This window comes from Rhinopithecus bieti, unplaced genomic scaffold (assembly GCF_001698545.2).
Source record: "Rhinopithecus bieti isolate Rb0 unplaced genomic scaffold, ASM169854v2 scaffold_61117, whole genome shotgun sequence".
In the NCBI taxonomy this organism is placed as follows: domain Eukaryota; kingdom Metazoa; phylum Chordata; class Mammalia; order Primates; family Cercopithecidae; genus Rhinopithecus; species Rhinopithecus bieti.
The window spans coordinates 4,010,541-4,035,865 of NW_016824934.1; the positions used below are offsets into that span (position 1 = coordinate 4,010,541).

General features: G+C 49.5%; 1 protein-coding gene across 8 annotated transcripts in view; it reads left to right on the top strand.

Annotated features, from left to right (window-relative positions):
• SOCS5 (suppressor of cytokine signaling 5) overlaps positions 1 to 4,871 on the top strand; it is a 171,581-nt gene extending 166,710 nt beyond the window's left edge. For 6 of the 8 annotated variants that reach the window (XR_001883496.1, XR_001883497.1, XR_001883498.1 and 3 more), the window contains 2 exons: positions 27 to 93; positions 3,942 to 4,871. Coding sequence is in view for 1 of the 8 variants with exons in the window: in XM_017862737.1 (XP_017718226.1) it covers positions 3,942 to 4,054 (113 nt within the window). In the remaining 7 variants the exon portion in view is untranslated. The remainder of the gene's footprint in view (positions 1 to 26; positions 94 to 3,941) is intronic. The other 2 variants (XR_001883501.1, XM_017862737.1) reach the window with 1 other exon arrangement.
• The last annotated feature ends 20,454 nt before the right edge of the window (positions 4,872 to 25,325 follow it).

The following is a 25,325-nucleotide window of genomic DNA, read 5'->3' on the forward strand; positions in this document are numbered from 1 at the left end:
TCTATCTATCTATTTTTGTTCCTCAGATGATTTCACTGTGCAGCAATGATGAGTAGCTGCTGGGCTGGAGAGACTGGGGCCATTTTATACCAGGTGAGTAATTCAAGGTGTTGATGTCACCCTGATCCTTAGAGGGCTATTAGTCAATCCCTTGAATTTCAGATACAACCAGTTATCGCTGTCCCGGGAGCTTGAGATTTTTTTCTCCCTTTTCTGTTATTTGCGAAAAGCAAATCCCTGCAGGGAAGCCTGGTGGCTACACAGACCTGACAAGGGGGCAGCTTGGGGAAGTGGGCCAGGCTTTGGGAGCAAGTGGGCCCCTCCAAGGGGAAGGGCCTTGGATTCACCTACAGGCAGCCCAGAGCCCTCCGAAACCAACCTAACTCTCCCACGCCATGCCTGGCCTAGAGGCCCAAGGCCTCCAGCTGGATTGTACCAGCAATCTGCTGTCAGGGCGTCCAGCCTACGCCATCCATGGCTCCGCTGGCAAAAGGATAAAGTCAAGGGCTTCATGCTGGCACTTAATGTTATACCCAATCTTCCTTCAATCTTCCTCTCTCTCTACCCAGTGCACATGGACCCTGCCCCACCAGGTTGCCCTCCCCCCACCCCAAATGCCCAGCGGGTTCCTACTTCCAGACTTCAGTCACACCCAACATTCTCTGGCTTACCAGTGTACAAGGTCTTCAGGCATCTCCTGTGGAATGCAAATTCCCCTGGCAGGAAAACCCTCGTGTCAGTCCACAGCTCAGGGGGGATCTACTGGAGATTGGGTGGAGGTACAGAGAACAGGTCCTGAGCACCAAGGGGAGGTGAGAGAAGGAGGCCGAAAGCATCCTGGGCACAATTCATCCCCATGGCCTCAGCCTCACCCCCAGACTCCTGGAGCCTGGGCCTGGCTTCTGTGTGTGGCCACTTGATGCCTGGCACTACCTGTCCCGTTACCTGCTGACATCCACAGGCATGTTCTGCTCTTCTCACCTTTGTGTGAGAACTTAGCCTCCCCTCCAAGAGCTGCCGAAAGGGGGCTGGTAACTCCGGGCCATATCTGTCCACACTGTCACATACTGGCTTTATGTCTGAAGGAAAGGGGTTTCATCTCCTTGAGCCTCCACTTCTTCCACTACAAAACAGAATTGTAAAAGCACTAGCCACAGAGATTCGTTGTGGGGATTCAGTGAGGCAGTGCGGGTGAAGAGCACAGTCCTTTCAGAAAGGCTGTCTCATAAATGTCACCACCATTATGGTGCATGATTATGTATAATCCTTGCAAGCTCACTGGATTCCACATTGGACTTTAAGTGCCAGGAGGGTAGGGACCTTGCCTCCCTGTATGCTGGGTGCCCAGCATGTGCCTGGCACCAGTAGGGACTCCACAAATATTACTTGAATAAATGAATGAGGCAGAAGCTATTATGATTATTTTGCTATTGTTCTCATTATCATTGTCATGGTTCTTATTATTGTTTTTATTGTTATTCTTATGAGGTCCTTCGAATAATGCCACCAGGCTTGAGAGTATTGTGCCCTCTCCCTGCCCCTCTCCAAAAGCTGCATTATCTCTCTGCATAGCCCCTGTTGGCTGTGAGCCTCCTCTGATTTCTTTGCAACCTTCCTCTTTGGGGCTGCTGCTGTCCCCTGCCTCTCACTCTGCAGCTGTGAACTGGAGACACCTGCACATCCATGCGACTCCCTGCAGCCAAACGAGCATCATCACAAGGAACCCCGTGTGCACAAGATCAGCCCCATGGGCGAGGAGTCCTACTAGGTGACTCAAAAGCCTATCCTTGAGCACCCACTGCCAGGCAGCCTTTCCACCCATGACTGAGGGATTGCTGCAGTGGGAAGCTGGGGAAAGTTCTGTGCTTGCCTCAGGTCGGTCTCTCCTGGAAATGCATGAACAGAGTACCCAGGCCAGCCACACCCCTCCAGTTCTTGACCTTTTTGTTTCAGACCTCATATCTCACCTACTCCCCTCCCTTTTCTCTCCGTCTCTCTAAGGTGAGTCCCTTGTTAGCGAGCAGTCAATACCTCCCTGCTGCAGCTCCAGGGTTGATGGGAAGTTAGTGGTTCCTGAGCCTCTGCCTCCAGGAGCTACAGCTTGAGTACCCTCACCAGCCTCTCTCCGCAGGGTCCTGACCTCTGGGAAAGGCTGGAACTAGGGATGAGGGTGGGAGTAGGAGGGTAGGGAAGGAGGTAGGTTGCAGCGCTTGTGACCCTGCTATGTCCTGTTTCGCACCTGGGAAAACCATCTCAAGCAATGCAGGCACTAAAATGGCACAGAGTTGGGACAATCTGCTTCACACACCTTCATTCTGAAGAAAATTGGAACCAGGCCGGGCACAGTGGCTCACGCCTGTAATCCCAGCACTTTGGGAGGCTGAGGTGGGCGGATCACGAGGTCAGGAGATCGAGACCACCCTGGCTAACACAGTGAAACCCCGTCTCTACTTAAAATACAAAAAATTAGCCGGGCATGGTGGCGGGTGCCTGTAGTCCCAGCTACACGGGAGGCTGAGGCAGGAGAATGGCGTGAACCCAGGAGGCAGAGCTTGCAGCTAGCCAAGATCATGCCACTGCACTCCAGCCTGGGCGACAGAGCGAGACTCTGTCCCCCCACCCCCCACCCCAAAAAAAAAGAATAATAGAAAATTGGAGCCAGACGCGGTGGCTCACCCTGTAATCCCAGCACTTTGGGAGGCCGAGGCGCGTATATCACTTGATTGATTTTCCCTCAAAAGAGTCACAGTAGATCCCAAATATTCCCAACGTCTTCTTTATTTGTGTAGCAGTAAAAATGCAACCTGTTGCTCAAGACTTTAAGCCTTCCTTGACCTAATTAGTATTTTCTCCTGTGTTGTGTTACTCTATGCTGCAGGGCTACCACTGATTAGCCCAACTGAAGGATGAGGGTGGCCTCATTAATCCAACACTCTAGTTAACTCTCATATCTATAGCAACAATTTTCAAAGGATTATTATAAAGCAAGGACCATCTTTGATAATCGTGTTTTTCTCTTTTTATTCAGAAGAGCCTTCTAGGGTCTTAGGGCAATGTTTCCTAAAGTCTATTCCATGAATCTTGAGCTTTGTGAGATGTTAATTGGTGTTTTATATACATTAAAAAGTCTAATAAGTTTGGGAAATATTGGATTTTTAAAATGAATATATTTAACTTTGGGAGGCCAAAACAGGCAGATCACTTGAGGCCAGGAGTTCGAGACCAGCTTCGCCAACATGGCAAAACCCCATCTCTATTAAAAATACAAAAATTGGCCGGGCTCAGTGGCTCATGCCTATCATCCTAGCACTTTGGGAGGCTAAGGCAGGCGAATCACATGAGGTCAGGAGTTCAAGACCAGCCTGGAAAAAGTAGTGAAACCCTGTCTCTACTAAAAATACAAAAATTAGCTGGGCATAGTAGTGCACACTTGTAATCCCAGCCACTCAGAAGGCTGAGGCAGGAGAATCGCTTGAACCTAAGAGGCAGATGTTGCAGTGACCCGAGATTGTACCACTATACTCCAGCCTAGGCAACAGAACGAGACTCTGTCTCAAAAACAAAAACAAAAATTAGCTGAGTGTGGTGGCACATGCCTGTAGTCCCAGCTACTCAGGAGGCTGAGGTGGGAGAATTGGTTGAACCGGAGGCGGAGGTTGCAGTGAGCTGAGATCACACCATTGTACTCCAGCCTGGGTGACAGAGTGAGACTCTGTCTCAAAAAAAAAAAAAAAAAAAATGTTTATGCATGATTCTGAGACTTCACTAAATGCATTAATGGTGGGTAAAGTGTTTTCCAAACTTCCTTGACCACTCAACACTTTTTTTTGAGAGGATGCCACGTGACTGGTGTTTGTGCCAGACTTTGGGGAATTCGGTCTTTGTCAGGCTCAACACAACAAGGCTTCTCATTGCTCATTTTCTTGTTACATATGTTGTAGGATGTTACACAGAAATGCCTGGAAAGCAAGGAGCAGCTATCAGAATGTTTGGTGACGCAGCTCCTCCTGTCGTGGTTCCTTCAGCACGGACTTCACATTCAGCAGGCCCATGAGGTGTTCCCTTTCGGATGAGCTCCAAAGTCTTAAGAGAGCAGCTCTGGTCTCCATGAGTCCCTCTGAACGACGGTCCTGAGCAAGAACCACCTATAACCATCTGCTCAAATTAACTCAGGGGAAGTCAAAGCTTTCTATGTGGAAGGTAACTGAAACCACATACACAGACCACTGCAGCACTCCTGACATTATGGAGCTTGGAAATGATTCCAAACGCAAACATAGCTTGCTACGTGAGTGACATGTTTTTCTATGACAAGAACTTGGAGTGTAATCCTTCCCCCATCAAGAATGTGACATCACACCTTATCAGATCGTATGCATGAGCTACCAACCTCAACCACTGAACTTCAAACTACGTGAAAACCTAAGGGTTTGACAGACACTTTGAGAGCTTGGGCTGTGGCAAGCTACACTCTGTCAGCCTCTCTTCAACAGGGCCCCACCCTGCTAGCCTTTGAACTTGGAAGTCTCGCCTGCCAACACTGGTGCCGCCCTCTAGCATTGACGGACGGTATGTGTCTTTGTGAATCTCCGTTGTGTTGGACGGCTTCTCTCCCAAGAGCTGCTCTTATAAAAGAGACACGCCACACTTTAATAAGCCTTCACTCTCCACCGAGGCCTGCTTCCATCTTAATTGAGCAAGTAGACTTTAGTAACTTTGGAACTCACTCACTCTGTGACTAATACACCCTGTCTACCCAGAGCATTCCCTGTGAGATTTGTTCATGTTGCTCTCCCCCTCCTTAAGCATTGTGAACCTAAGACAAATATCATCTTTGTAGGGCAATAAACCATGTGATTTGTGAAATCATACTTTGAGCATCTCCTAATTTTAACCATACACAATGCCTGAGAACTGGGAAATGAAGAAAGGAGGAATTGGATCTAAAAATGTGTTTAACAAAGTATAAATGCCATAGATATCCAACAACGGGGTGCCTGATCAGATAAACAAAGGCAGGTTACCTCTTCCAAATGTCAGACTACACAACACATGGAAAGAGGGTCATGGTAGAATATGAGCTAAAAAGAGGCCATAATGCTGAAGGAGGAGAATCGTTGGTTTACAAGATGGTGTGGAGTCTGCCATAGAGAGCATCTGTTTGGCCCAGTACCAGGAGGCCTCTTTGGTGTGAAATGTGAAGCCCCCAGGGAATGGCCCTGACAGGATAAAAGGAAACACAAAATGTGAAGGGGGCGGTGTGGGGATGGCTACTAAATTAAAAGAAATAGTAGGAATTTGAGAGAGTTGGGGCTGGCTGCTGGAGGAGACAGGAGCTGCCCAGTAGGACATCCAGCCATCGAGCGGGTGTCTGTGAAGGAGCGTGCACAGAGGAGTCCTCACGCCAGAGTCTTGGAGGTGCGGGATGTTGTGTTTTAGTCATTTGCTCTATTATCACATAAGGTCGTGCCCCTCTTGATCCTCATGCCTTTAGTAAGCGACCAGGGCAGAATCTCCTAGAGAGGGAGAGCTGAACTGGGGGTGGCCCCCAGCCCCACCTGATGGAAATCCTCAGAGCAGCCTGGAGGGCTAGCATACCCAGGTGTCAGGCAGGGCCAGCAGGAGACAGCACCACTCAGAGTGGATGAGTGAGCAGAGTTACAGAGGGACCATTTTACAACGGTGTGGGCGGGCTTGGGGGAAACCAGATGCGGTCGGTTGTGCAGTCCTCAGAGGCGGTAAAGCTCAGCACTGTTAATTCCACCTAGCTTGGGGCAGGTGGGGAAAGAGAGAAAGCAGTGGGGGCAAGGGAGCTGGGGCGCTGCCTGACAAAGCTGTGACCTTCTGTCATGGGACACAACTGGCCCTCAGTGACCATACAAAGAGGAAGGAGGGAGGTGATGTTATGCTGAATTGTTCCCCCAAAACCCATATGTGGAAGCTGTAGCCCCCAGTAATTTACAATGTGACCATGTTTGAAAATGAGCTTAGACAGAAATGATTAAGTTAAAATTTGAGACCCTCATCCAATCTGACTGGTGTTGTTGGAAGGAGAGGTAATCCAGACATACTAAGAGACACCGGGGTCACACACACAGAGAGGAGAGACTGTGTGAGGACACAGAGAGAAGGCAGAACCGAAAGGAATCCATTTCTGTTGTTTAAGCCCCTGAGCCTGTGGTATGCTGTTATGGCAGCCCTAGCGAGCAGATACAGTGAATCCCCAAACCTCCTTCCTTCCTCCTTATTGTCTCTGGCTGGGGCTCCCCTCTGGCCAAACCCCACCAAGGCCAGAGGGCAGGGGTGTGAGTGGGTACCTTCAAGACAGGCCAGCCTCCCAGGTCCAGAGCAGGATGATGAAGGTGGAGAGACAGGGGTGTTCGCACACCTGGGAGGGGTATGGAGCCGAGGTAACGTATCTTCAGATGGGTGACCCATGCTCCTGACACCAGGTTCACAAATAAGGCATAGAACAGCATGGTGAAGGCAGGTCAGCACCTGGACCAAGATTGGGAGACAAAGGGAACAATGACAATGGTTGGTAGGACTGCAGCTGATTTGTTTTCCCCAGGCGTTTATTTTATTTATTTATTTATTTCAGATATGGTCGTGTTGTTTTAGACTAAAAAGAGCCAGTCCAGAGGCAGACTTTTCAAACGAAACAGCTTACTCTAGCTTGGGGGCAGGGAGGCTGTTGGGACAGACCGGTGGTAGACGGGGGCAGGCAGCACCTTTGAACTGCTGAAGCTCCATCAGAGAAGAGCTATCCAGATCTCCTGTGCCCTTCGCCCCTGGGTTCTCTCATGATAAAGGATAGACCAAGAGCGTGACCTTCTGGGTATGATGGGTGCTTCCCCCAGCTCCGGACTCCATCTCAACATGAGTCCGAGCACCCAGGGCCCAGCTCTGAGAAGAATAAAAGCTTGGGGAGATGTCCTAATATCCCTCACCCCTCGCTTCTTCTCCAGAGTCCTGGGGAGACATCATTTGTGACATCTGTTGCCCGGTATTCTTGCCTTAGGTTCACAGGCATGTGAGTTTCCTCTCTACTGGATGAGACAGGTGAGGCTGTGAGCTGCCTGCCCCAGTCCTTCTCCCTCTCCCTGTCTGTGGCTGGAGCCCTTGCTCCGGTGCCCCAGGACTGTCCACCAGCCCATCCTCCCTGTCAGCCCCTCCCTGCTCAGCCCCTGGCCCTCCACACCTTAGTTTTGCAGACTGGGTGGTGCTGCCTGTTCTCTATTCTCATGTGGACCGCAGGCAGGACCACATGGGGGGTTCTAAAGACATACCCATCCCCCTTTCACAGGGTTGCTATGGGGACACAGGCTCAGCTGCTCCCAAACCTTCTTAACCTCTGGAAATTGCTCAAATGGAAACATTAACACAGGACCACCCTCTCACAAAGCCCATATGAGGGCGGAATGAGAGTCAGGAATGGGCTCCGAGCACAAGGCATGCAGGTGTGTTTCACAGATGGGGTGGGGGCAGATAAACCTCAAAACAACTAGGTCACCAAGTCCTGGGAGACAGCCCAGCTTTGTGAGACCTGCATGGGAGCTCACAACTATGCGCCAGATCCGAATGGGCTTCTGTGCCACCTTCTTTCACCCTCCTGGCCACTCCATGAGGGATGCTGTGATCTCCACATTGCACAGACAAGAAGCCGAGTTGCAGAGTGGCCACATAAAGTCCAGGGACACGAAGATAGTCATGGTGCAGCCAGGATTTGAACCTAGGCAGATTCCAGAGGCTGCTGTCTGAGTCGCTGGTCTGAGTTTTCTTCTAGCTGAAGGTAGCAGGGAAAGAACCTACTGCCTGTAGGAAAACAAGATCTATTTTCTTAAGCAACATGAAGCCCTCATGAGGACGACAGGACTGGTCGTGTGAAGTCCAAAAGAGCTCCCTGACTTCTCCTGGCTGAGGTCCACTTCTGTCTGCAAGCTGATGAGGCTGGCCCTGAAGTAAGCAGATTTTTCTTACCCCACTGGGGCTTAGCTGGACTCAGAGCTCCTGCAGCCCTGACTTCCCCAGGGCATCCACAACTCCCATATTCAGCCTAGGACTTATAGAGCTCCCTAGAAGGAATTAATTGTGGACAGCAGTGGGGACAGTCCATTTGCAGTCTTCCTAATCCTCTCTGGGAGCTGTTTGACTTGAATTCTTTGACCTCCAGGATTTTAACAGAAGCCTACTTGTTTAGGATGCGTTCATCAAATAAGGGATGCAAGCTGTGAGTCCTCTTGGGCAGAAATGGACTTTTTCTGACCACAGCTGCACTCCTCCCACTCAGCATCTCAGAGGTGGACATGGGACAAGCATCTCAGTGGTCTCAGCTGTCTGGCTTGGAAGTGGGTGGAGGGGAGAGGGAGAAGGTATAGACCTTTAATCTTCCTCTTTTTGACACCAGAAAATATCCCATATTAATCAGTCCCGTATTAATCAGCTCCTCCCTCAGGCAAAAGCTGAGCTGGGAGAGTCCCAGATGGGGCAGTGTCCCCATCATTCATTATGAGTAAGTCAGAGATATCCGGCAGGGATCAGTGGAGTTTGCAGTCCTCATCTTATATTCAGGGAGCACAAGACATTCCAAGGCAAAACTAGATAGTGGATACTTAATAATTCATCGATGTTGTCCAACACAAGCTTGCATGTAACATATCTCATCATACCCAGTAACTCATAAAACAAGCAGTGAGAGACGTTTATCAGACAAACACTTCCTCAGATCATTTCATCTGCCTGAGAGAACAGACCTGCCACAATGGGCCTTATCCAGCAAAACAGACTGCGTGTTGGGAGGGCAAAATGGCTGTTACAGGAGCCCACCCATCTTGCCATCAAAGGGATGTGTTTGCACCCTGAGTGGTGGCAGGGACGGCTTGCTATGTGAAAGCTATAAGAGAATGACACCTCAGAGACCAAGCCACCCAGCTATGGGATCCTCTAATGTGGGAGAGAGAACATGCTTTTCCTGCCCCTTTTTCAGTGAGGCAAGAAGCAATAGGGATGTTTTTAACTGCCATCAACAGAAAACCCAACTCAAAGGGGCTTAACCAATAAGAAATGTATTATCTCCTATAACAAGAAACTGCAGGTAGCCTTGCTCCAGAAAAGGAGCAAGCTCAGTGGCATCAAGGACCCAGGTGCTATCCTCAGTGCTGCTGTGAGCTTCAGACTGGCAGCGGGATGCCTATAGTGGTTCCATGCACAATATCCAGGGCATCTCAGGAGAATAAAATGAGAAACCTTCCCAAAGTACCCCTTACAGACTTCCACTTGAATCTCACTGGCCAGGATTGGGTCACAAGCCTATGCCTAAGTCAGTCACAGGTAAGAAAAGTGGAACGGTTCTCACTGGCTCAAATCAATTGGGATCCACCTTAAGGGGCTAGAGATGGCCCCAGCTGGGCTAAAGCCCGAGGCTGGCTGGGAGAAGGTAGAAGCCCGAATAAAATTAGTCTCTGTTAGTGAGGAAGAAGGTAAACTCCAGCTGAGAAGACCAACCCCAGGAGCTAACAGATAGCGGGAACTCAATACATAGAGTTATTTTCTTTAAGTGACTTGCCAAAGGGCACAGAGCTATAAGTGGCAGAGCCAGAACTCAAATCCAGAAAGAGAACAAGGATGCTAAAGATAAACTGGGCTTAGTTCACAGCTGTTCCCAGGACAGCCCCCATAGTGAAGAGGCCTCTTCCTCTGGGAGTCCGGCTGTTTTGTCATCCTGAAAGTGAAGGGCACAGCAATGCTTTCTGCGGTAGGGGACCCCCTCCTTCACCGTGGCCCCAGGAGTCCTTCCTCTGCCAACATCTAGCCAGCCCAGCTATCACATCACAGCTGCATTTTTCTACTCTTCTCTACAAAATAACTCCAAGGAGGTTGACAGTTTTTCTTCTGTCCGCGTTTGATTTATAGCTGCAATTACAAGCTTTCCTTCACAACGCCTGCATGCCAACAGATGTCTTTTGCAAGTCAGCAGTGCTGCCATCACAGCTGCTGGCTCAAACTCCCAGCATGTGTGCTACTGAAGACCTTTCCCTCCACATTCTGAGGGATGCCAGGCTTGCCCCCACCCCCTCCCACACTAGCTGGGTCTGAGCTGCCTGGGATATATCAGAGTTGGGTGAGAGGTTAATGATCTCTTTCAACAGAGACCCCAAAAGACAGGAGAGACTACTCCCTCCACCCAAAACGCACCTGGGATGGCTCAGAGAGCAAGGTCTGCAAACACGGGGGATGGGGTGGTCTACCTGCCTGGAGCTTCCTCCCAAATGAAATCTGTACCAAATGTTTCAGTGGGGATCCCATTCTTAAGAACAGACAAACTTCTGGGCCATGTTTGATTAGTTCTCCAACTTCATTTCTGCCCCTTCTTGCTACCTCTTCCTAAAATGGCCACTATGGAATCAGTATCTCTGGGTTCAAGTCTTGGTTCTGCTCTTGAACCAGTTCCTTACTTCTCTGTGTCCCAAATTCCTTTTGTAAAATGGAAATAGTATTTCAGGTTGCCATAACAGAGTACCATCGGCTGGATGGTTTATACAACAAGCATTTATTTTTCACAGTTCGGGAGGCTAGAAGTTTGAGATCAGGGTGTTTCATGCATGAGCAGGTTCTGGTGAGGGCCTCTTCCAGGTTGCAGACTGCCAACTTCTCTGTGTCTTCACACAGTGGAAAAAGAACTAGCTAGACCTCTGGCCTCCATTTATAAGGGCACTAATTCCGTTCATGGGGGCTCCACCTTCATGACCCAATCACCCCTGAGGCCCCGCCTCCCATACCATCACGTTGGGGGTTAGGGCTTCAACATGAATTTTCAGGAACAGAAACACTCAGTTCATAATAGATAGTATCTACCCCTTAGAGCTATTCTGAGTGTTAAATAAGATTAGATTTAAGTCCTTAGCTTAGTGTCTGGCATAAAATGTGTACTTTCCCTGTGCTGGTTTTTATTACTACTATCTGAGTTCCTTTTTAAATCTGAAGTAACTGCTCATTACCACTTACGGAGCATCTCACAGAGCAACCTGGACACTCTACAGGTTGTCTCCACAGTGATTCTTACAACCACCAGGAAGATAACATCCCCATCCCCTGGGATGAGCAAACGTAGGCTGTGGGAGCAAGGAACCTGTCCAGGGTCTCACTGCTAGGTATCAGGAAAGTGGAAACTGCAACCCAGATCTGAGTCCAGAGCCCACACTTTTTCACTATGCCAACTGCTTGCAAATTTGTTTTATGTGAGTCATTTTTTTGAGGAATTTGTGGGAATCAGGAATACTCTGAGGTGCGGGAAGGGGGCATCACCAATTAGGACACAATGCCAGGATTCAGAGGTCACCAGGCATCTAAGAAGGTGGGGTCTGCAGAACCCTCCCAACCTCCTGCATCTGTGACATATGTTGTCTGCTACCTGATTCTCCATCAAGATTTGGGGGAACCTGGTAAAGGAGAACAGCCTTCAAAGTCACTGCATGGAAGCAAGCCAGGCCCATTGGGGCAGGGAGTACTGCTGTGGCCTTCTGCAGGAAAAAAATGTCTCTCCGTACTTTCTCACTGTCTTCCTGGGCCAACTCAGATGTCAACTGGGTCACTGCACTAGTGGGTGGGGTCACTGTGCCTGTTTAAAAACCCCAGTGTACATGGGAATGGCCCCTTTCCGGCTCTGCCAGGGCACTGCTGAGCCTGGGGCTGGTTCCCCAGCCCTCATCCACTTTGCAGAGTGCAGGGAGGGAAAGCCCAGGGGCTGCTCTTCCTTACAGCATGTGTTTCTCTGTCAATGTTCCTCCACCTGTTTCCAAGTAGCCCAAGACATCTCTTTCTTGCACCTTCTTCTTTGCTTGCTGCAAGTCCACTCCCATTCAGACAGTGTGATCCTGAGTCTGTTCCCTGGCAGGCCACCTGGACCACAAAGGCCCAAACATTGAGGCACCTGCTGCTTCTTGGTGCTAGCCTTTGCTCACCTAAGACTCAGGTGTGGCCGTAGGAGAAAGAGGTTCTTTGGTGCAAAACTATGGGGCCTGACAGGCTGAGGAGAAAGGTGGCCCCAGCATTGCTTCCTAGGTTGGGGCAGTGGGGTCAAAGCCCCAGCTGGCAACAGGGTATCCTATTACTTTGTTTTACGTTTTTCTGTGAAGGATTGAGAGGTTAGGAAAGATTTGAGTACTTCTGGGTCTTCTGATGGAATATGCATCTAAAGCCATCTCCATCTCACCATGACCCCTGGAGTGGACAGTGGCAGCTACTGAAAAAAGAAAAGAAATTTTAAAAGAAGAGAAAGAAAGAAAGAAACAGGAGAGTGGGCGGTATCCTTGAGCCTTTGGAGATAAAAAGGTTGTGTCTTTGGCCCTTGGGAGTTTGCAGTTGAAAGACCCACTTCCCTGGCATGTGGTCACTGACCCTAAAAGCATTTAATTTTGTAAGGGTGACAAGTCCAAGAAAGACAAGAAGCTGGAGGTCAGAGGGCAGATTATGGGGAGGAGGAGCACAGAGAGACAGCTATGTCTTGTGCCCCATGAGCTAACAAAACCCTTAGACTCAGATCCAATCCTTTCATGTTCTATAGACAAGTCTAGTGATCCCAGGGTAGCAGGGAAGGGCTAGAAGCAGCTCCTGACAAACCGCCCATGTGTCCCATAGCAGACCAGAGCCTGGTTTCAGGCCTTCGGTCTTCAGGGTGAGGATGTGGTAGCCAAGGCCAAAGTCCAGCTGGCCGGGGGGAATGTGGGCCGGGTCCTCGGGAGGGAGGTTGCAGCTGGGGCTTCAAATTTGAAAGCACACATTGAACATACAGTAATGGGTGACTCTGTGTGGGGATGGAGTGGGGGCGGATGGGCTCTGAGCAGAGAGAGGAGGGGAGGACTGGCCTCTGGGAACACTGAGTTCTCAGGAAACAGCAGTTCCTGTTGTAAACCCTGGCTCCTCGCCTGTGACAAACTTCCTGATTCTGAGCTATACAACGGCCCTCAGTGCTGGCACCTTCCCAGGAGGAGCAGGAAGTGGGGGTGGTGGGGGGCCCTCACCTTAAATGAAGACCTACTGTGTGCTGTCATTGTGCCTCGTGACATTTACCGACTCCTTCAAAGCAGGTGCTGCTGTTCCCACTGTGCAGATGTGCGAGGCTGATTCCTACCTCGTAGCTCTTCAGAGTCAGGGCTACACCTTGGAGGGGTCAGGGTTTTTTTGTTTGTTTTTTGTTTTTTTGAGACGGAATTTTGCTCTTGTCGCCCAGGCTGGAGTGTAATGGCGTGATCTTGGCTCACTGCAACCTCCACTTCCTGGGTTCCAGAGATTCTCCTGCCTCAGCCTCCCAAGTAGCTGGGATTACAGATGCCCGCCACCACCCCCAGCTAATTTTTGTATTTTAGTAGAGATGGGGTTTTGCTATGTTGGCCAGGCTGATCTCAAATTCCTGACCTCAGGTGATCCACCCAACTCAGCCTCCCAAAGTGCTGGGATTACATGCATGAGCCACCACTCCTGGCCCAGCTTGCTTTCTGAGGCAGCCTAAGCCCCAAGCTGGGATTGCAGGGACCTATGTTCTTGCTCCAATTGAGTCACTAACTACCTGGGTGTGCTAGAACAGAGCCTGTCACTTCTTTGGGCCTCAGATTCCTTGCCTGTAAAGAAGGTTGGCTCTCAGAGCCACTTTACAATTTTAAGGTTCTAGAATTCCACTTTTGGGACCAGCTGGTGCCCCATGAACAGCTTGTTGTGGTTCCTATGTTAGTTTATATTGGGGTGTCCTACAAGTTCCTATGGTGAGAAAGGGCATTCAGAGCCTACCTTGGCAGAGGCGTTGGCCTTCCTAATGGGCTGAATCTCCTTCTGCCTCTGAATTGTGTTCAACTCGACAAATATTGATGGGGCCGATCGGCATGCCTGGCTCTGTGCTGAGTGTCATTGAACTCAAGGAACTTCCCTCCAGGAGTTCTGAGTCTAGTAGAATAGACAGGCAATAAAACCTTACTGAGAGAAGGGCAGGGCTGGGCATGATGGCTTGTGCCTGTAATCCCAGCACTTTGAGACACTAAGGCGGGAGGATTGCTTGAGGCCAGGCGTTCTAGAGAGAAGGGCAAGAGACAAGGTCCATGAAGGGAACAATTCACTCAATCAGGGAGGTGAGGGATGGTTTCACAGAGGAGATGGTTCCTAGGTTGGATTTTGAAGAATGAGTAAGAGATCAACAGATTGACAAGGCATGTAAATTTCTCTAGGCAGAGGAAATAGAATGTACAAAGACACGTCATTATGAAACAGCATAGTACAGAGGAAAACTGCAAGGATCTGAACTGAAATGAAGACGAGAGGAGCACCAGGGATGAGGTGGAGCTACACGTGGGGGCAAAGCACGCAGGTGTCCCTGACCACACGCCTACCTCCTAGTGCTCTCCTGATGGGATAGTCAGTGTTCCCCCAGCCCACCCAATCTGACTTAAAACAGCTCCCAGGTTCCAAACAGCAGCTCTCCTTCTGTCTCAGAGGCTCAGAGTTCTGTTTCCCATGATAAGAAGCAGGAAACGGGACCTGGGAGAGATGAAGGGACCCACCCCAGGATCTGCCAGTGCAGCCCCTTGGCTCATCTGTCCTGTGGCTCATCTTCACCTGTCTTCCCTTTAGACCCATGGCTCTCAACAAGGGGCACCTTTGGCAAAGTCTTGAGAGGATTTTGGTTGTCATGATAGGGTGCTACTGGCATCTAATGGGTAGAAGCTGGGGATTCTGCTTCCTGAAATGCACAGGACAGCCCCCAAAACAAAGAAGCCTCTAGCCCAAAATGTCACCAGTGCCAAGGCTGAGAAGCCCTGCTGTAGGCAGGGGTGTCAGGGGTGGTCCTGCCCACAGAAGCCAGGAGGAGCCCAGATGCCTGAGCAGGGCTCCCGGAAGGCTCTCCACTGATGAGAATAATTCTGATAATAGCAATAGTTATAGTCCATGTGCGCATGTCACCAATGACGTTTAGACAGGCTGTGAACTACCCAAGGTCCCTCACGGGCAGGAGCAGGGCCAGACTTGGAGCCCCCATTTCTGGCCTTCTAGGCCAAGCTCCCTGTGTGCCTCCTGGACAGCGTCCTCGCAGACTCCCGAGTCCTCACTGAAGGTCAGAGCCTGCCCGAGTTTGAGGAGGTCCTTCTCTCCCGTTTCCAGCGTCCCCAACTCCAGGCAGCCCATGAGTTTGGAACTTACCACATGTTCTGAGTCTCTGACACTGTGGCCCAGTGAGGCGTCTAATAGGAGCAGCTCTCAAGCCCACCCTCGTCCAGCCTCACTCAGGGCGTGTGGCAACTTGTTCTGTCTCCAGGACATTGTTTGGGCCCCCCAGTGGCTCCAATTTTATTTGTTTATAGACCAGATGAGGCCTGCATTTGCTGTCATTTTAACCCTCACTCCCAGCTCTCCCAACTCACTCCTCTGCTGTCTGGAGAGTCCCCCTCCTTTCTTTCCTCCTACTCTTTTCTTGCTCCCACTCCCTGCCTGGGCCCGTGTCTTGCCCCTCCCTCTGCACCCTGAAGCCCTGCTCAGCTGACCTGCCTGCCTCAGACCCCCAGGATCCCTTTGCCTGGCAGGCCTCACCCAACTCCTAGGCTCAGGACTCCAGGGCACTGATCCCAGAGCCCCAACAGCGCCCAGCCCTGAGTTTGGCAGGATCTTCTGAGTGAAGGACTTGCTGGCTGTAACAGAAACCCTCCAGCAGATCAGTATATGTCCAGTGGGAGCACAGGCCCACAAGCTGGGCTGTCTGGACTGGAATCCAACTGCTCCCCTTCCTGCCCTGGGACCTGGGCAATTCCTTCACCTCTCTGTGCCCAGTTCCCCATCTGTAAAATGTGGGTGGCAATAGCAGAGTTATGGTAGCGTTTCCAGCTGTAAAGTCCTTTGAGCAGTGCCAAGCACAAGATAAGAATGTGTTGCTATTATTATGATTATTATTACTATTATTATTATTATTATGTGCCTTTGTGCTCACTTTTGAAGTCTGAGCACTAGAGTCCTGATCTTTGGCCACGTAGCGGTCTGTGCAGGGGTGAAGACCACCCCATCTCCTGACTGGATCCTAGGTGAGCACCCCAAACGCCTCCACCCAAGGTACATCCAGTGCTGACTGAATGAGAGAATGAAGGGGGACAGTTTTGATGGCAGACGCCATTCTATTCCTCCTCTTAGCATATGCAGTGCTCCGAGGAAGATCCAAGCAGCTCTTTGCTCCTGGGAGGGTGAAAACCTGGCCCTGATATTGGTCCACAGAGAGACTACGGAACTCACTGCCCAGTCCCTGGAGCCCATCTCTGTTCCTGCTCTAAGCCCCTGTCTGCTCCCCAGCCCCAACTTCCCCTCCTCAGCAGTACCCAGCCCCTCTGGTGCCTCAGAAGTATCCACACGTTCCCACCGGGCTTGTGAGCCTGACTCGGAGGCAGAGGGGGTGAGGGCATCAGAATTTGAGCCTGGGGAAGGCCAGCCTTCTGCTCCAGGCTGTGACCATCTTCACTCTTGCCTTTGGCTGTCCCTGTGTATCTGAAACTCACACAGCTCACCGCAATTTCCATGTCCTGCCACAAGTCCTCCCCCATGGTCAATATACCAGGCTACTACCCCCTCATCCCAGAACTGTGATTCATCCCCTACCCACCCTAGAACCAACTGTGGGGCCCTCTCCCATGCTCAACCCCAGGAGGTGCTTTGCCCTATTCTATTCCAGTTCCCGTGCTTCCTACCCATCCCCATCCTGCCCACCTCAGCCATCCCACTCCATTCTTTTTTCCTCACCTTTGCCCTGTGGTTCCTGTTTTATCCCCCAGGAGCTGGCCCCACAGAAGACTACCCATCACCAGGGTAGTATTGGGCAGTCACTTATAGGGAAAGTGAGGAGTCTAGTCCTTAACCATCCTCAGGGCCTTGACATCAAGCCATCCAATCTGCAGGCCCTGGCTTTTGAATGATCTGTTCCTAATGTTGTTTTTGTTGTTTAGCACTCTCTTATCAAAGGGCTCATTTACTCCTTGCAATAACCTGGCAGTTATATAGGCCAACTCTAAGGTTTCTCTTGTGAGCGGCCCCAGCTGGGAGAAGTGTGAAGTCCTCCTAACACCTGCTCCCAGACCATCTTGGGTTCCTGTTGCCAATTTCAATTAATTGCTATGAAGGATGAGAAACAGGACACAGAGAAGTTCTATCTTCCCTTTAAGACCAGGAATACCCTGAAGGCATTTCCTGAGGATATCTCAAAAGGAAGGACCACATCTCCTCCACACCAGGACATCCCCAAGCAAAGTCCTGTCTTTCTTTCTCTCTTTGGTACTCAGTCCACAGGACTATATGAAGACCCCCAGTTGGTGATTTTTCTGGGTGAGTGACCAGCAGTGCAACCTAGGACTCACTTCCCCCTCTGTCTCTTTCTTTCATAAAAATGCTTTTATTTTGCTCTGGAGATAGCCTGACAGTGGGGCCCTGGGGCCCATCTGCTGGAGGAAAGAGTCAGTGAGGGACAGAGAGCACAGCTGCCAGTCTGGCTAGAGCCTGCCTCTCTGAACTGGAACTCCTCTGGAGATGAGTATGGGTGTGAAGGGCCTGCGGCCGAGGATGTTGAGGGTTCTCCACCAACTATCCTCTCCTGATCAGGTTAACCCTTGAAAACAACCACTAGAACTTTCATCTCTGCTTGGCCTCAGCCCAGTCATTTCCTTCTGCCCTCCCCAGCATGAGTTCTGGAGCTTGAAAGAGACCAGGGTTGGGAGAAGATGTAAGTACAGAACTACTATGGCTTCCAGACCTGGTCACCTTCCAAATCTACTGTCTCAGGCTGTTCCCTCTGGTCCATCTTCCTTATCTAATAGGTCTAAAGCTGAACTGTCCTTCAAAGTTAACCTCAGACTTCACCTCCTCCAGGAACATTTCCCTGAATCTAGCCATGATGCTGTCTCCCTTCTCGGAATTCCTGAGGCCAATAGAGTCTGTACCAGGAAACTGCATGCCGTGTCCTCTGGTTGAGCATGGAAGTTATTAGGGCTGTTCACAGATACTCCAGCCCTCCCTCCTCTGGACTCCTGGAAGGGGTTACTCCCGATCCACTTGAAGTTAGGCAGCGCCATGTGACTTGCCACATGAGCAGAAAGGATGAGTGTTGCTTCCAGGTGGAAACTTTTAAAGTCAGCATACTCTTTTCCATGACAATTGTCCAAGTGCCAAATAATAGCTGCTTGGCCCTCTGGCTGACTAGGACAGGCTGAGCACCTGAAGATCTGTGGTGAACATGTCATTGTGAGCAAAAAAGAAACCTTTGTTGTTCTGAATCACTAAGATTTTCTAAAGCTGTTTGTGACTTAGCATAACCTGGCCTATCCTATGTGATGCATTATGTGAGCAATCAGGATGTCCCTTGACAAGCTTGAAGTCCAGAAGAAGTTCATATTTTCTCCTAATTTTCATTCAAATTAGAAAAGCTTTTGATCCCAACCTGCTAAGACTGGTAGAAAGTAGTCTTTCTCACGGAGTTCTCACTCCTAAGCATTCCCAGACTGCTTAGTGTTACTATAAAGGAATATCTGAGGCTGGATAATTTACAAAGAAAAGAGGTTTATTTGGCTCTTGGTTCTGCAGGCTGGGAAGTTTGAGAAGCATGGTGCTAGCATCTGCTCAGCTCCTTGTGAGGGCATTTGTCCTGCATCACACATGGTGGAAGGTCAAAGGGGAGGTGGACATACCTGAAAAGGCAAAGCCCAAGGGGCATCTTGGTTTTATAATAGCCCACTCTTGCAGGAACCAATCTACTCTCCCTAGAGTGAGAACTCAATTATTACCTTGGTAACAGCACCAAGCCATTCATGAGAGATCTACCCTCAAGACCCAAACATCTCCCAATAGGCCCTACCTCCCAACACCACACTGGGGATCAAATTTCAACATAAGATTTGGTGAGCACAAATCACATCCCAACTATAGCAGACCTCTAGGATGGCTTCCATGGATCATTTGAATCTGTCTCCCATTCCTCCTTCTCATCCTCAGTTACATTGGTCTTCCTGTTCCTCCTTTGTTGAATAAATAGATGCTTTCCCAACTCTACAACCGGGACCCTGGACGGGCCCGTCTGCTGGTGGACATGCTAACCAAAACCACAGGCAGGGCAGTGGTTTTGGGATTACAAAGTGCTGGTATTACAGGTGTGAGCCACTGCGCCCAGCTGATAATGGCTTTCAGACTGGCAATTTCTGGTCCCCCTGAGACATTCCTCATGCTCGACACTCCAATCTCACTTTGCACCATCCATGGATTTCTGAAAAGATGCCATGAAATCGATTACGGGGAAATTATCCCTCGTTCTGAATTTCCAGTGCAGAGTGCTGTGTTGAAGCACATCTTCAGTAAATCATCTCATGAAGTAACACCCCCACCAGCACCCCATTGCACAGATCTGGTGAATTCCTCTAGGCTCTCCCCTCCCCTCCTAACTGAACGAGAGCTCTCCCTCCAGGATCCTCTGGGTTGGAGGTGGAGGCCAGGTTAGGGACACCCCCATCACAGACAGTTTGAAAGGACAATAATGAGAAATTTGCCGTGAGGACCTTAGGACCCGCAGGCCTATTAGTCACAGGTGATGAGTCACCCTGCATTGTTTGTGTCGGCGATCCTTCGCAGATGCAGGCAGACTGCAGGAGGAGTTGAGTTCCTCCTCTTGCTCTGGGTGTGTGGACTGGTGCGTGCACATGTGTATGCACATATGTGTGTGTATATGTGTGTGTACATACACCCATGTGCTTGGGCCCCCAACCCAAAGTGCACAGGACAGCTTATATCTCGGAGATTACTATTTCCTCACACATTTGGGGTAACAATTACTGTCCTTCAATCAGAAGCTTGTGTCTCAAAGATAACAGGGCACATGGGCTGTATGGGCATCAGTTTCTGGTTGGAATCATCCCTTTGAGGTTACATGGAGGTTTAGGGGTTGTCCACTCAGCATCCCACCCCACTCCTTTTCCCTGGGAAATGCCCTCCACCCACCAGTTCTCTTGGTTACAGCTACAGAGACTTCTGGATCTTGTCCATACAGTGTCTCCCTCACCTGGACACAATTTACAAGGCCAGGAGTGGGCATTAGACATGGAAAATTGGAATTCCATTTTGCAGCTTTGGCCCAACTGCACTGGCCGGAAGCCATGTAAATTGAGGGCTCTGGTTGGCTGTTTTCCCCACTCTGCGAGCTGGAAGCAGGGAGGTGCTGTTGTGAGAGACAATGAATGCCTAGATGCCCAGACACCCAGAGAAACAGTGCGGGCAGCCTCTTCCTCTGTCCTTGCCACTTGTCCTGTTTTAACGTCAATCCCCTGTCCTGTCTGCATCCTTCAAGATCAGCTCAGGGTTTACCTCCTCAGTGAGGCCGTTCTCTATTTCCCCATGCAGGGCATCTCTTCCCCTTCTGGGTCACCTCCCTCTCTTCTTGCCAGTCACATCAAGGTTATTTTTGTTTCCCCCTAGAATGAGCTCCCTAAGAACAAGAACTCTGGCTCTGTGACCTTTCTACACTTAGCAAAATGCATCGCACATAATGGTGCTCATAAATGCCTTGGGACTGATGAATCCAAACAGCTGTGTCCTACAGCCAGTTTTGACCTTGTCTCTTTCTGTTCTTTTTAGGAGGAAAGAGCCAGGCTTAATCTTGGTCTCTCCTGTCTCTGTGGAAGCCTGAATTCCCCTCAGTTTATGACGTAAAGAATAGCTGGTCTCCTTCACATGCTTTCCTGACCCTATCCTGGAGAAACTGAGGCAGAAGGCATCTGCTTTCTACTCTAACGATGTGGCTGCCAGGGATGCCTTCTGGAGAACTCGAATGCTGCAGGCTGAGGAGCTGGTTTCTGAATTGCTTGTGACGTGTTTGACTACCAGTGACTAAAGTCCCCTATGGCTGACATTCTTTAGTTTAAGGAATCGAGGGTGTCTCTTAAACCAGGGATGAGGGCCTTGGAAATCTTCCAAAAAATTTTTATACAATGCGGGTACATACAACTTTTTACAAATATGAAATCATACTGTACATCCTTTCTTTTGTGACCTATTTTCATTCAATAACATTTTACATTTTTCATGTTAATAAACCTAACTGTACGTTACTGATACATACTAGTTACTGGTACATTGACATTTATGACCAGTTGTGTTTCCATGGTAAGGTTGTGTCAGAGCTGGATGCATGTTCCCTGTTGTTGGATATTTATCTTATTTGTTATTTTTATATTGAAACAATGCTGTGAATGAATAGTGTTGTAAGTGCATCTGGACTGATCATCTCTACTGGATAAGTTATTTACAGTAGCATTGCTGGACTAAAAGGTAGACCTTTTTTCAAAAAGTTTTTTGATGCATAACACTGTCAAAAGACAAAATTAGGCCAGGTGCAGAGGCTCATGCCTGTGATCCCAGCCCTTTGGGAGGCCAAGGCAGGCAGATTACTCGAGGCCAGTTTGAGACAAGCCCGGCCAACATGGTGAAACCCCATCTCTACTAAAAATTAGCCAGGCATTGTGGTGTGACCCTGTAATCTCAGCTACTCAGGAGGCTGAAGCGTGAGACTCACTTGAACCGGGGAGGCAGAGGTTGCAGTGAGCCTAGAATATGCCACTGAACTCCAGCCTGGGTGACATTGTGAGACTCTGTCTCAAAATAAATAATAATAATAATAATAATAATAATAAGAATAATAAAAGATAAAATTAAACCAAATCTAGTTTTAATTGTTTTTTATTTGCAATTCATGAATTGGGCAACACCTCTTTTGGAATGAGTGTTCAAAATAGCTGAACAGAGGAGGTCGTCTTTATAGACAGAAAAGGGCTGAGGAAAGGAGACACAGTGAACAAAAAGTGGATCGGTCATTTTAAAGTTACTCTCCTTATAGGGTTAAAACAGAGGGGACTTCCTTATTCTGCCTGCTAGAACTGGCTTGTTTGGGAATCTGGCTACTATCTCTCACTCTCCTGATTTCTGGGAAGGTCAGATAAACAATTTATTTTTGGCTTTCTGGGGTGGAGCTTCAGCACCAGTGACTCCATTTTGGTTTGGTCTGTCCGATCCTAGCACAGGAGCTCAGTCCTAACCAATGAGCTCTTCTAAATGTATTTGACAATACCCAACCACTCTGCAAGAAAAGACTGTACCAGTGAAACTCCTCCCTCTCCAGCAGCCTATGAAAGTGCACATTCCCTCACACCTGCACCAACACTGGCCTCTATGATCCTGCAAATGATTTCAAAGGAGTCAGTTCATCCGTCATAAGAAACAAACATTGCCCTCTGCTGCTTAAAATATAGCTTCGCAGAAGAAAATCCGAACTCCCTTTGGAGGGACTGAAATCTATCGAATAGATTCTACTGCATATCAGGCACAGGATAGGTCTGCTCTCATTCAGTCCTGCAAGGTAGACATGATTGTTCTCATTCAGATGAGCAAGTGAACGCTTAGAGAAGTTGGGTAATGTGTCCAAGGTCACAGAGCTAAGGAGTGGCCAGAGTCAGGCTGTGACCTCGTCTGAAGACAAGGTTCATGCTCTTTCTCCATGTGGCTTCTGTCTCTCCATCTATATCTGTCCCCAGCCCCCGTCTTCCAGCCTCACTCCTTCCTCCACCCAGCCAAGTCCCCATGCGGTAGCCACACTAATGCCTTAGAGGAGGTTGTGCCCTGTGTTAGCCCGGGCACTGCTAGATGGTGGAATCAGAGAGATTTTAAAAGATTCTTTATCAGTATTTTCTACCATGGCAATATTTTACCTATTTAATAAACAAATGGAGGGTTTTTTAAATTAAAAAAGAAAACCCCATTGCCAAGATTCTCTTGGAGAAAAGAGTCTCCTGGAGAGCTTCCTGATGTCCCCAGACACGCGCGCACACACACATTCACACACACCCACTCACACACATACACACCACACACACACAGACACAAACACATACACACCACAAGCACTCACACACATACACACACATACACACACCACACATACACATACACACTACACACACACCACACACACCACATACCTGTACACACACACCGCACCCACACACCATGCACACACCACACCCACAACACACACCAACCACATACCACAACCACCATACACACACGCATACACCACATACGCATCACCACAATACCCAGACACACCACACACATCAATACCATACACATATCCACACCACCTCAACACATACCACATATACACCACACACATACCATGATGCAACACACATACACATCAGCACACATATTACAACACACACACCATCACGCCAACCACAGCGACCTACTCCACGCACACCACACACCATCCATACTATTACGAATCATACCACATACACATCATCCACAACCATACACATGCACCAATACACATGCACACACAACACACCACAACATCAGACCACACACATAGACACACACACATCGAACATTCACCACACTGCGGCCACACCACACAACACCCATACATGTCATACACCCCACGCCTACTCATACATAGACCCACCAGCATACACACACGATACGCATAGCAACTCCACACACAGGCAGGACACACAGCACAAGTACATCCACTACACACATTACTCGATGCCGACACACAACGACACCACACCAGACCACACATCGACGACTGACCCCAGGTAATTCACGGGGACGCCGTGTGCCAACACACCAACAACCTCACAACGACCATACATACACACCCACCCATACTCATCACACCATCACCAACGCCAGTACACACCCACACATCCAGACACGACAGCTACCTCACACACCGACAAGTATAGCAGCCGACATACGACACGATCACATTTACCCACACAGCCACACACGTGATGTTACCAAGATGCACCCCCACATACACCGAGGCACACGCACACAAGGTGTGACAGCCAACAATAGATACACCCTCACACATCATAGGCACACAACACAACAACACATCACAACATACACCAATAATATACACGCACCCATAATACCAACCATCGGACACCCACACAAATACACACCAGCACAATATCAGCAGAGCACAACCCCAACATCACACATTCAATACATACATACCAACAACATACATATACCATACACGCCACACCTAACCACAACCACCACCACACACAACAACACACGTGCCGCCTGGGACTGGGTGGGCTACAAGACGTATAGGCAGGGAGAAAGCAGAGGCGCCTTCAGAATATCTTGTGACCCTCAAAGGCCACAAGGGGTAGCTGGAGCCAAGCCCACCCCAGTCAGTTCTCCCACAACAGGCCACTGGCCTTCGAGCATGTCCCAGAGCTACTGCTGGTCTCTGACCCACAGGGCCCCGACTCCCCCAACTCAGGCCAGCCGTCTCCAGCACAGACCATCCACCAGCCAGGCCCGAGGAAAACAACTGGAACCAAATGACTGCAGTGTTTGCTGCTAAATGACCAGGCCTTCCAAAATAAGCAAAGGAAAGTCAAGGGAACCAGGACTGCCAGCATCAATGAGGGAGTCGGCTGAGGGCAGTGAGGTGGAGGCAGAGCCTGGGAACATGTTGCTGGCAAGGGTTGCCAGGGCAGTGACACGGTTACTCTAAGAAAGTCCCTCAGCCAAAGGGTAGACATTGAGGAATAGGATGGAGGGCAGGGAACTCCCCCAGTAATCCCACATCCACACACATATGCCAGAATGTACACTTTTTTGGAACTTCTGCAATATATTTAAGGCTTAGAGGAATTTTGGCATATATTGGGAGGATATGTAGATGGATGGATAGATGGGTGGGTAGGTGGGTGGGTGGATGGGTGGAAGGATGGATGGATGAATAGATGGGTGGGTGGATAGATGGATGGATGGGTGGATGGATGGATATATGAATGGGTGGGTAGGTAGGTGGGTGGATGGATGGATGGATGGATGGATGGATGGATGGATGGATGGATAGATATATGGATGGGGGGGTAGGTGGGTGGGTGGATGAATGGATATATGGATGGATATATGGATGGGTGAGTAGGTAGGTGGATGAATGGATGGATGGATGGATGAATGGATGGATGGATGGATGGATGGATGGATGGATGGATGGGTAGGTAGGTGAATGGATGGATGGTGGGTGGGTGGGTGGATGGATGGATGGATGGATGGATGGATGGTTAGGTGAATGGATGGATGGTGGGTGGATGGATGGATGGATGGATGGATGGGTGGATGAGTAGGTGAGTGGGTGGATGGATACATGGATGGGTAGGTGGGTGGGTAGGTGGGTGGGTGGGTGGATGGATGGATGGATGGGTGGATGGATGGATGGCTAAGTGAAGTAATGAATG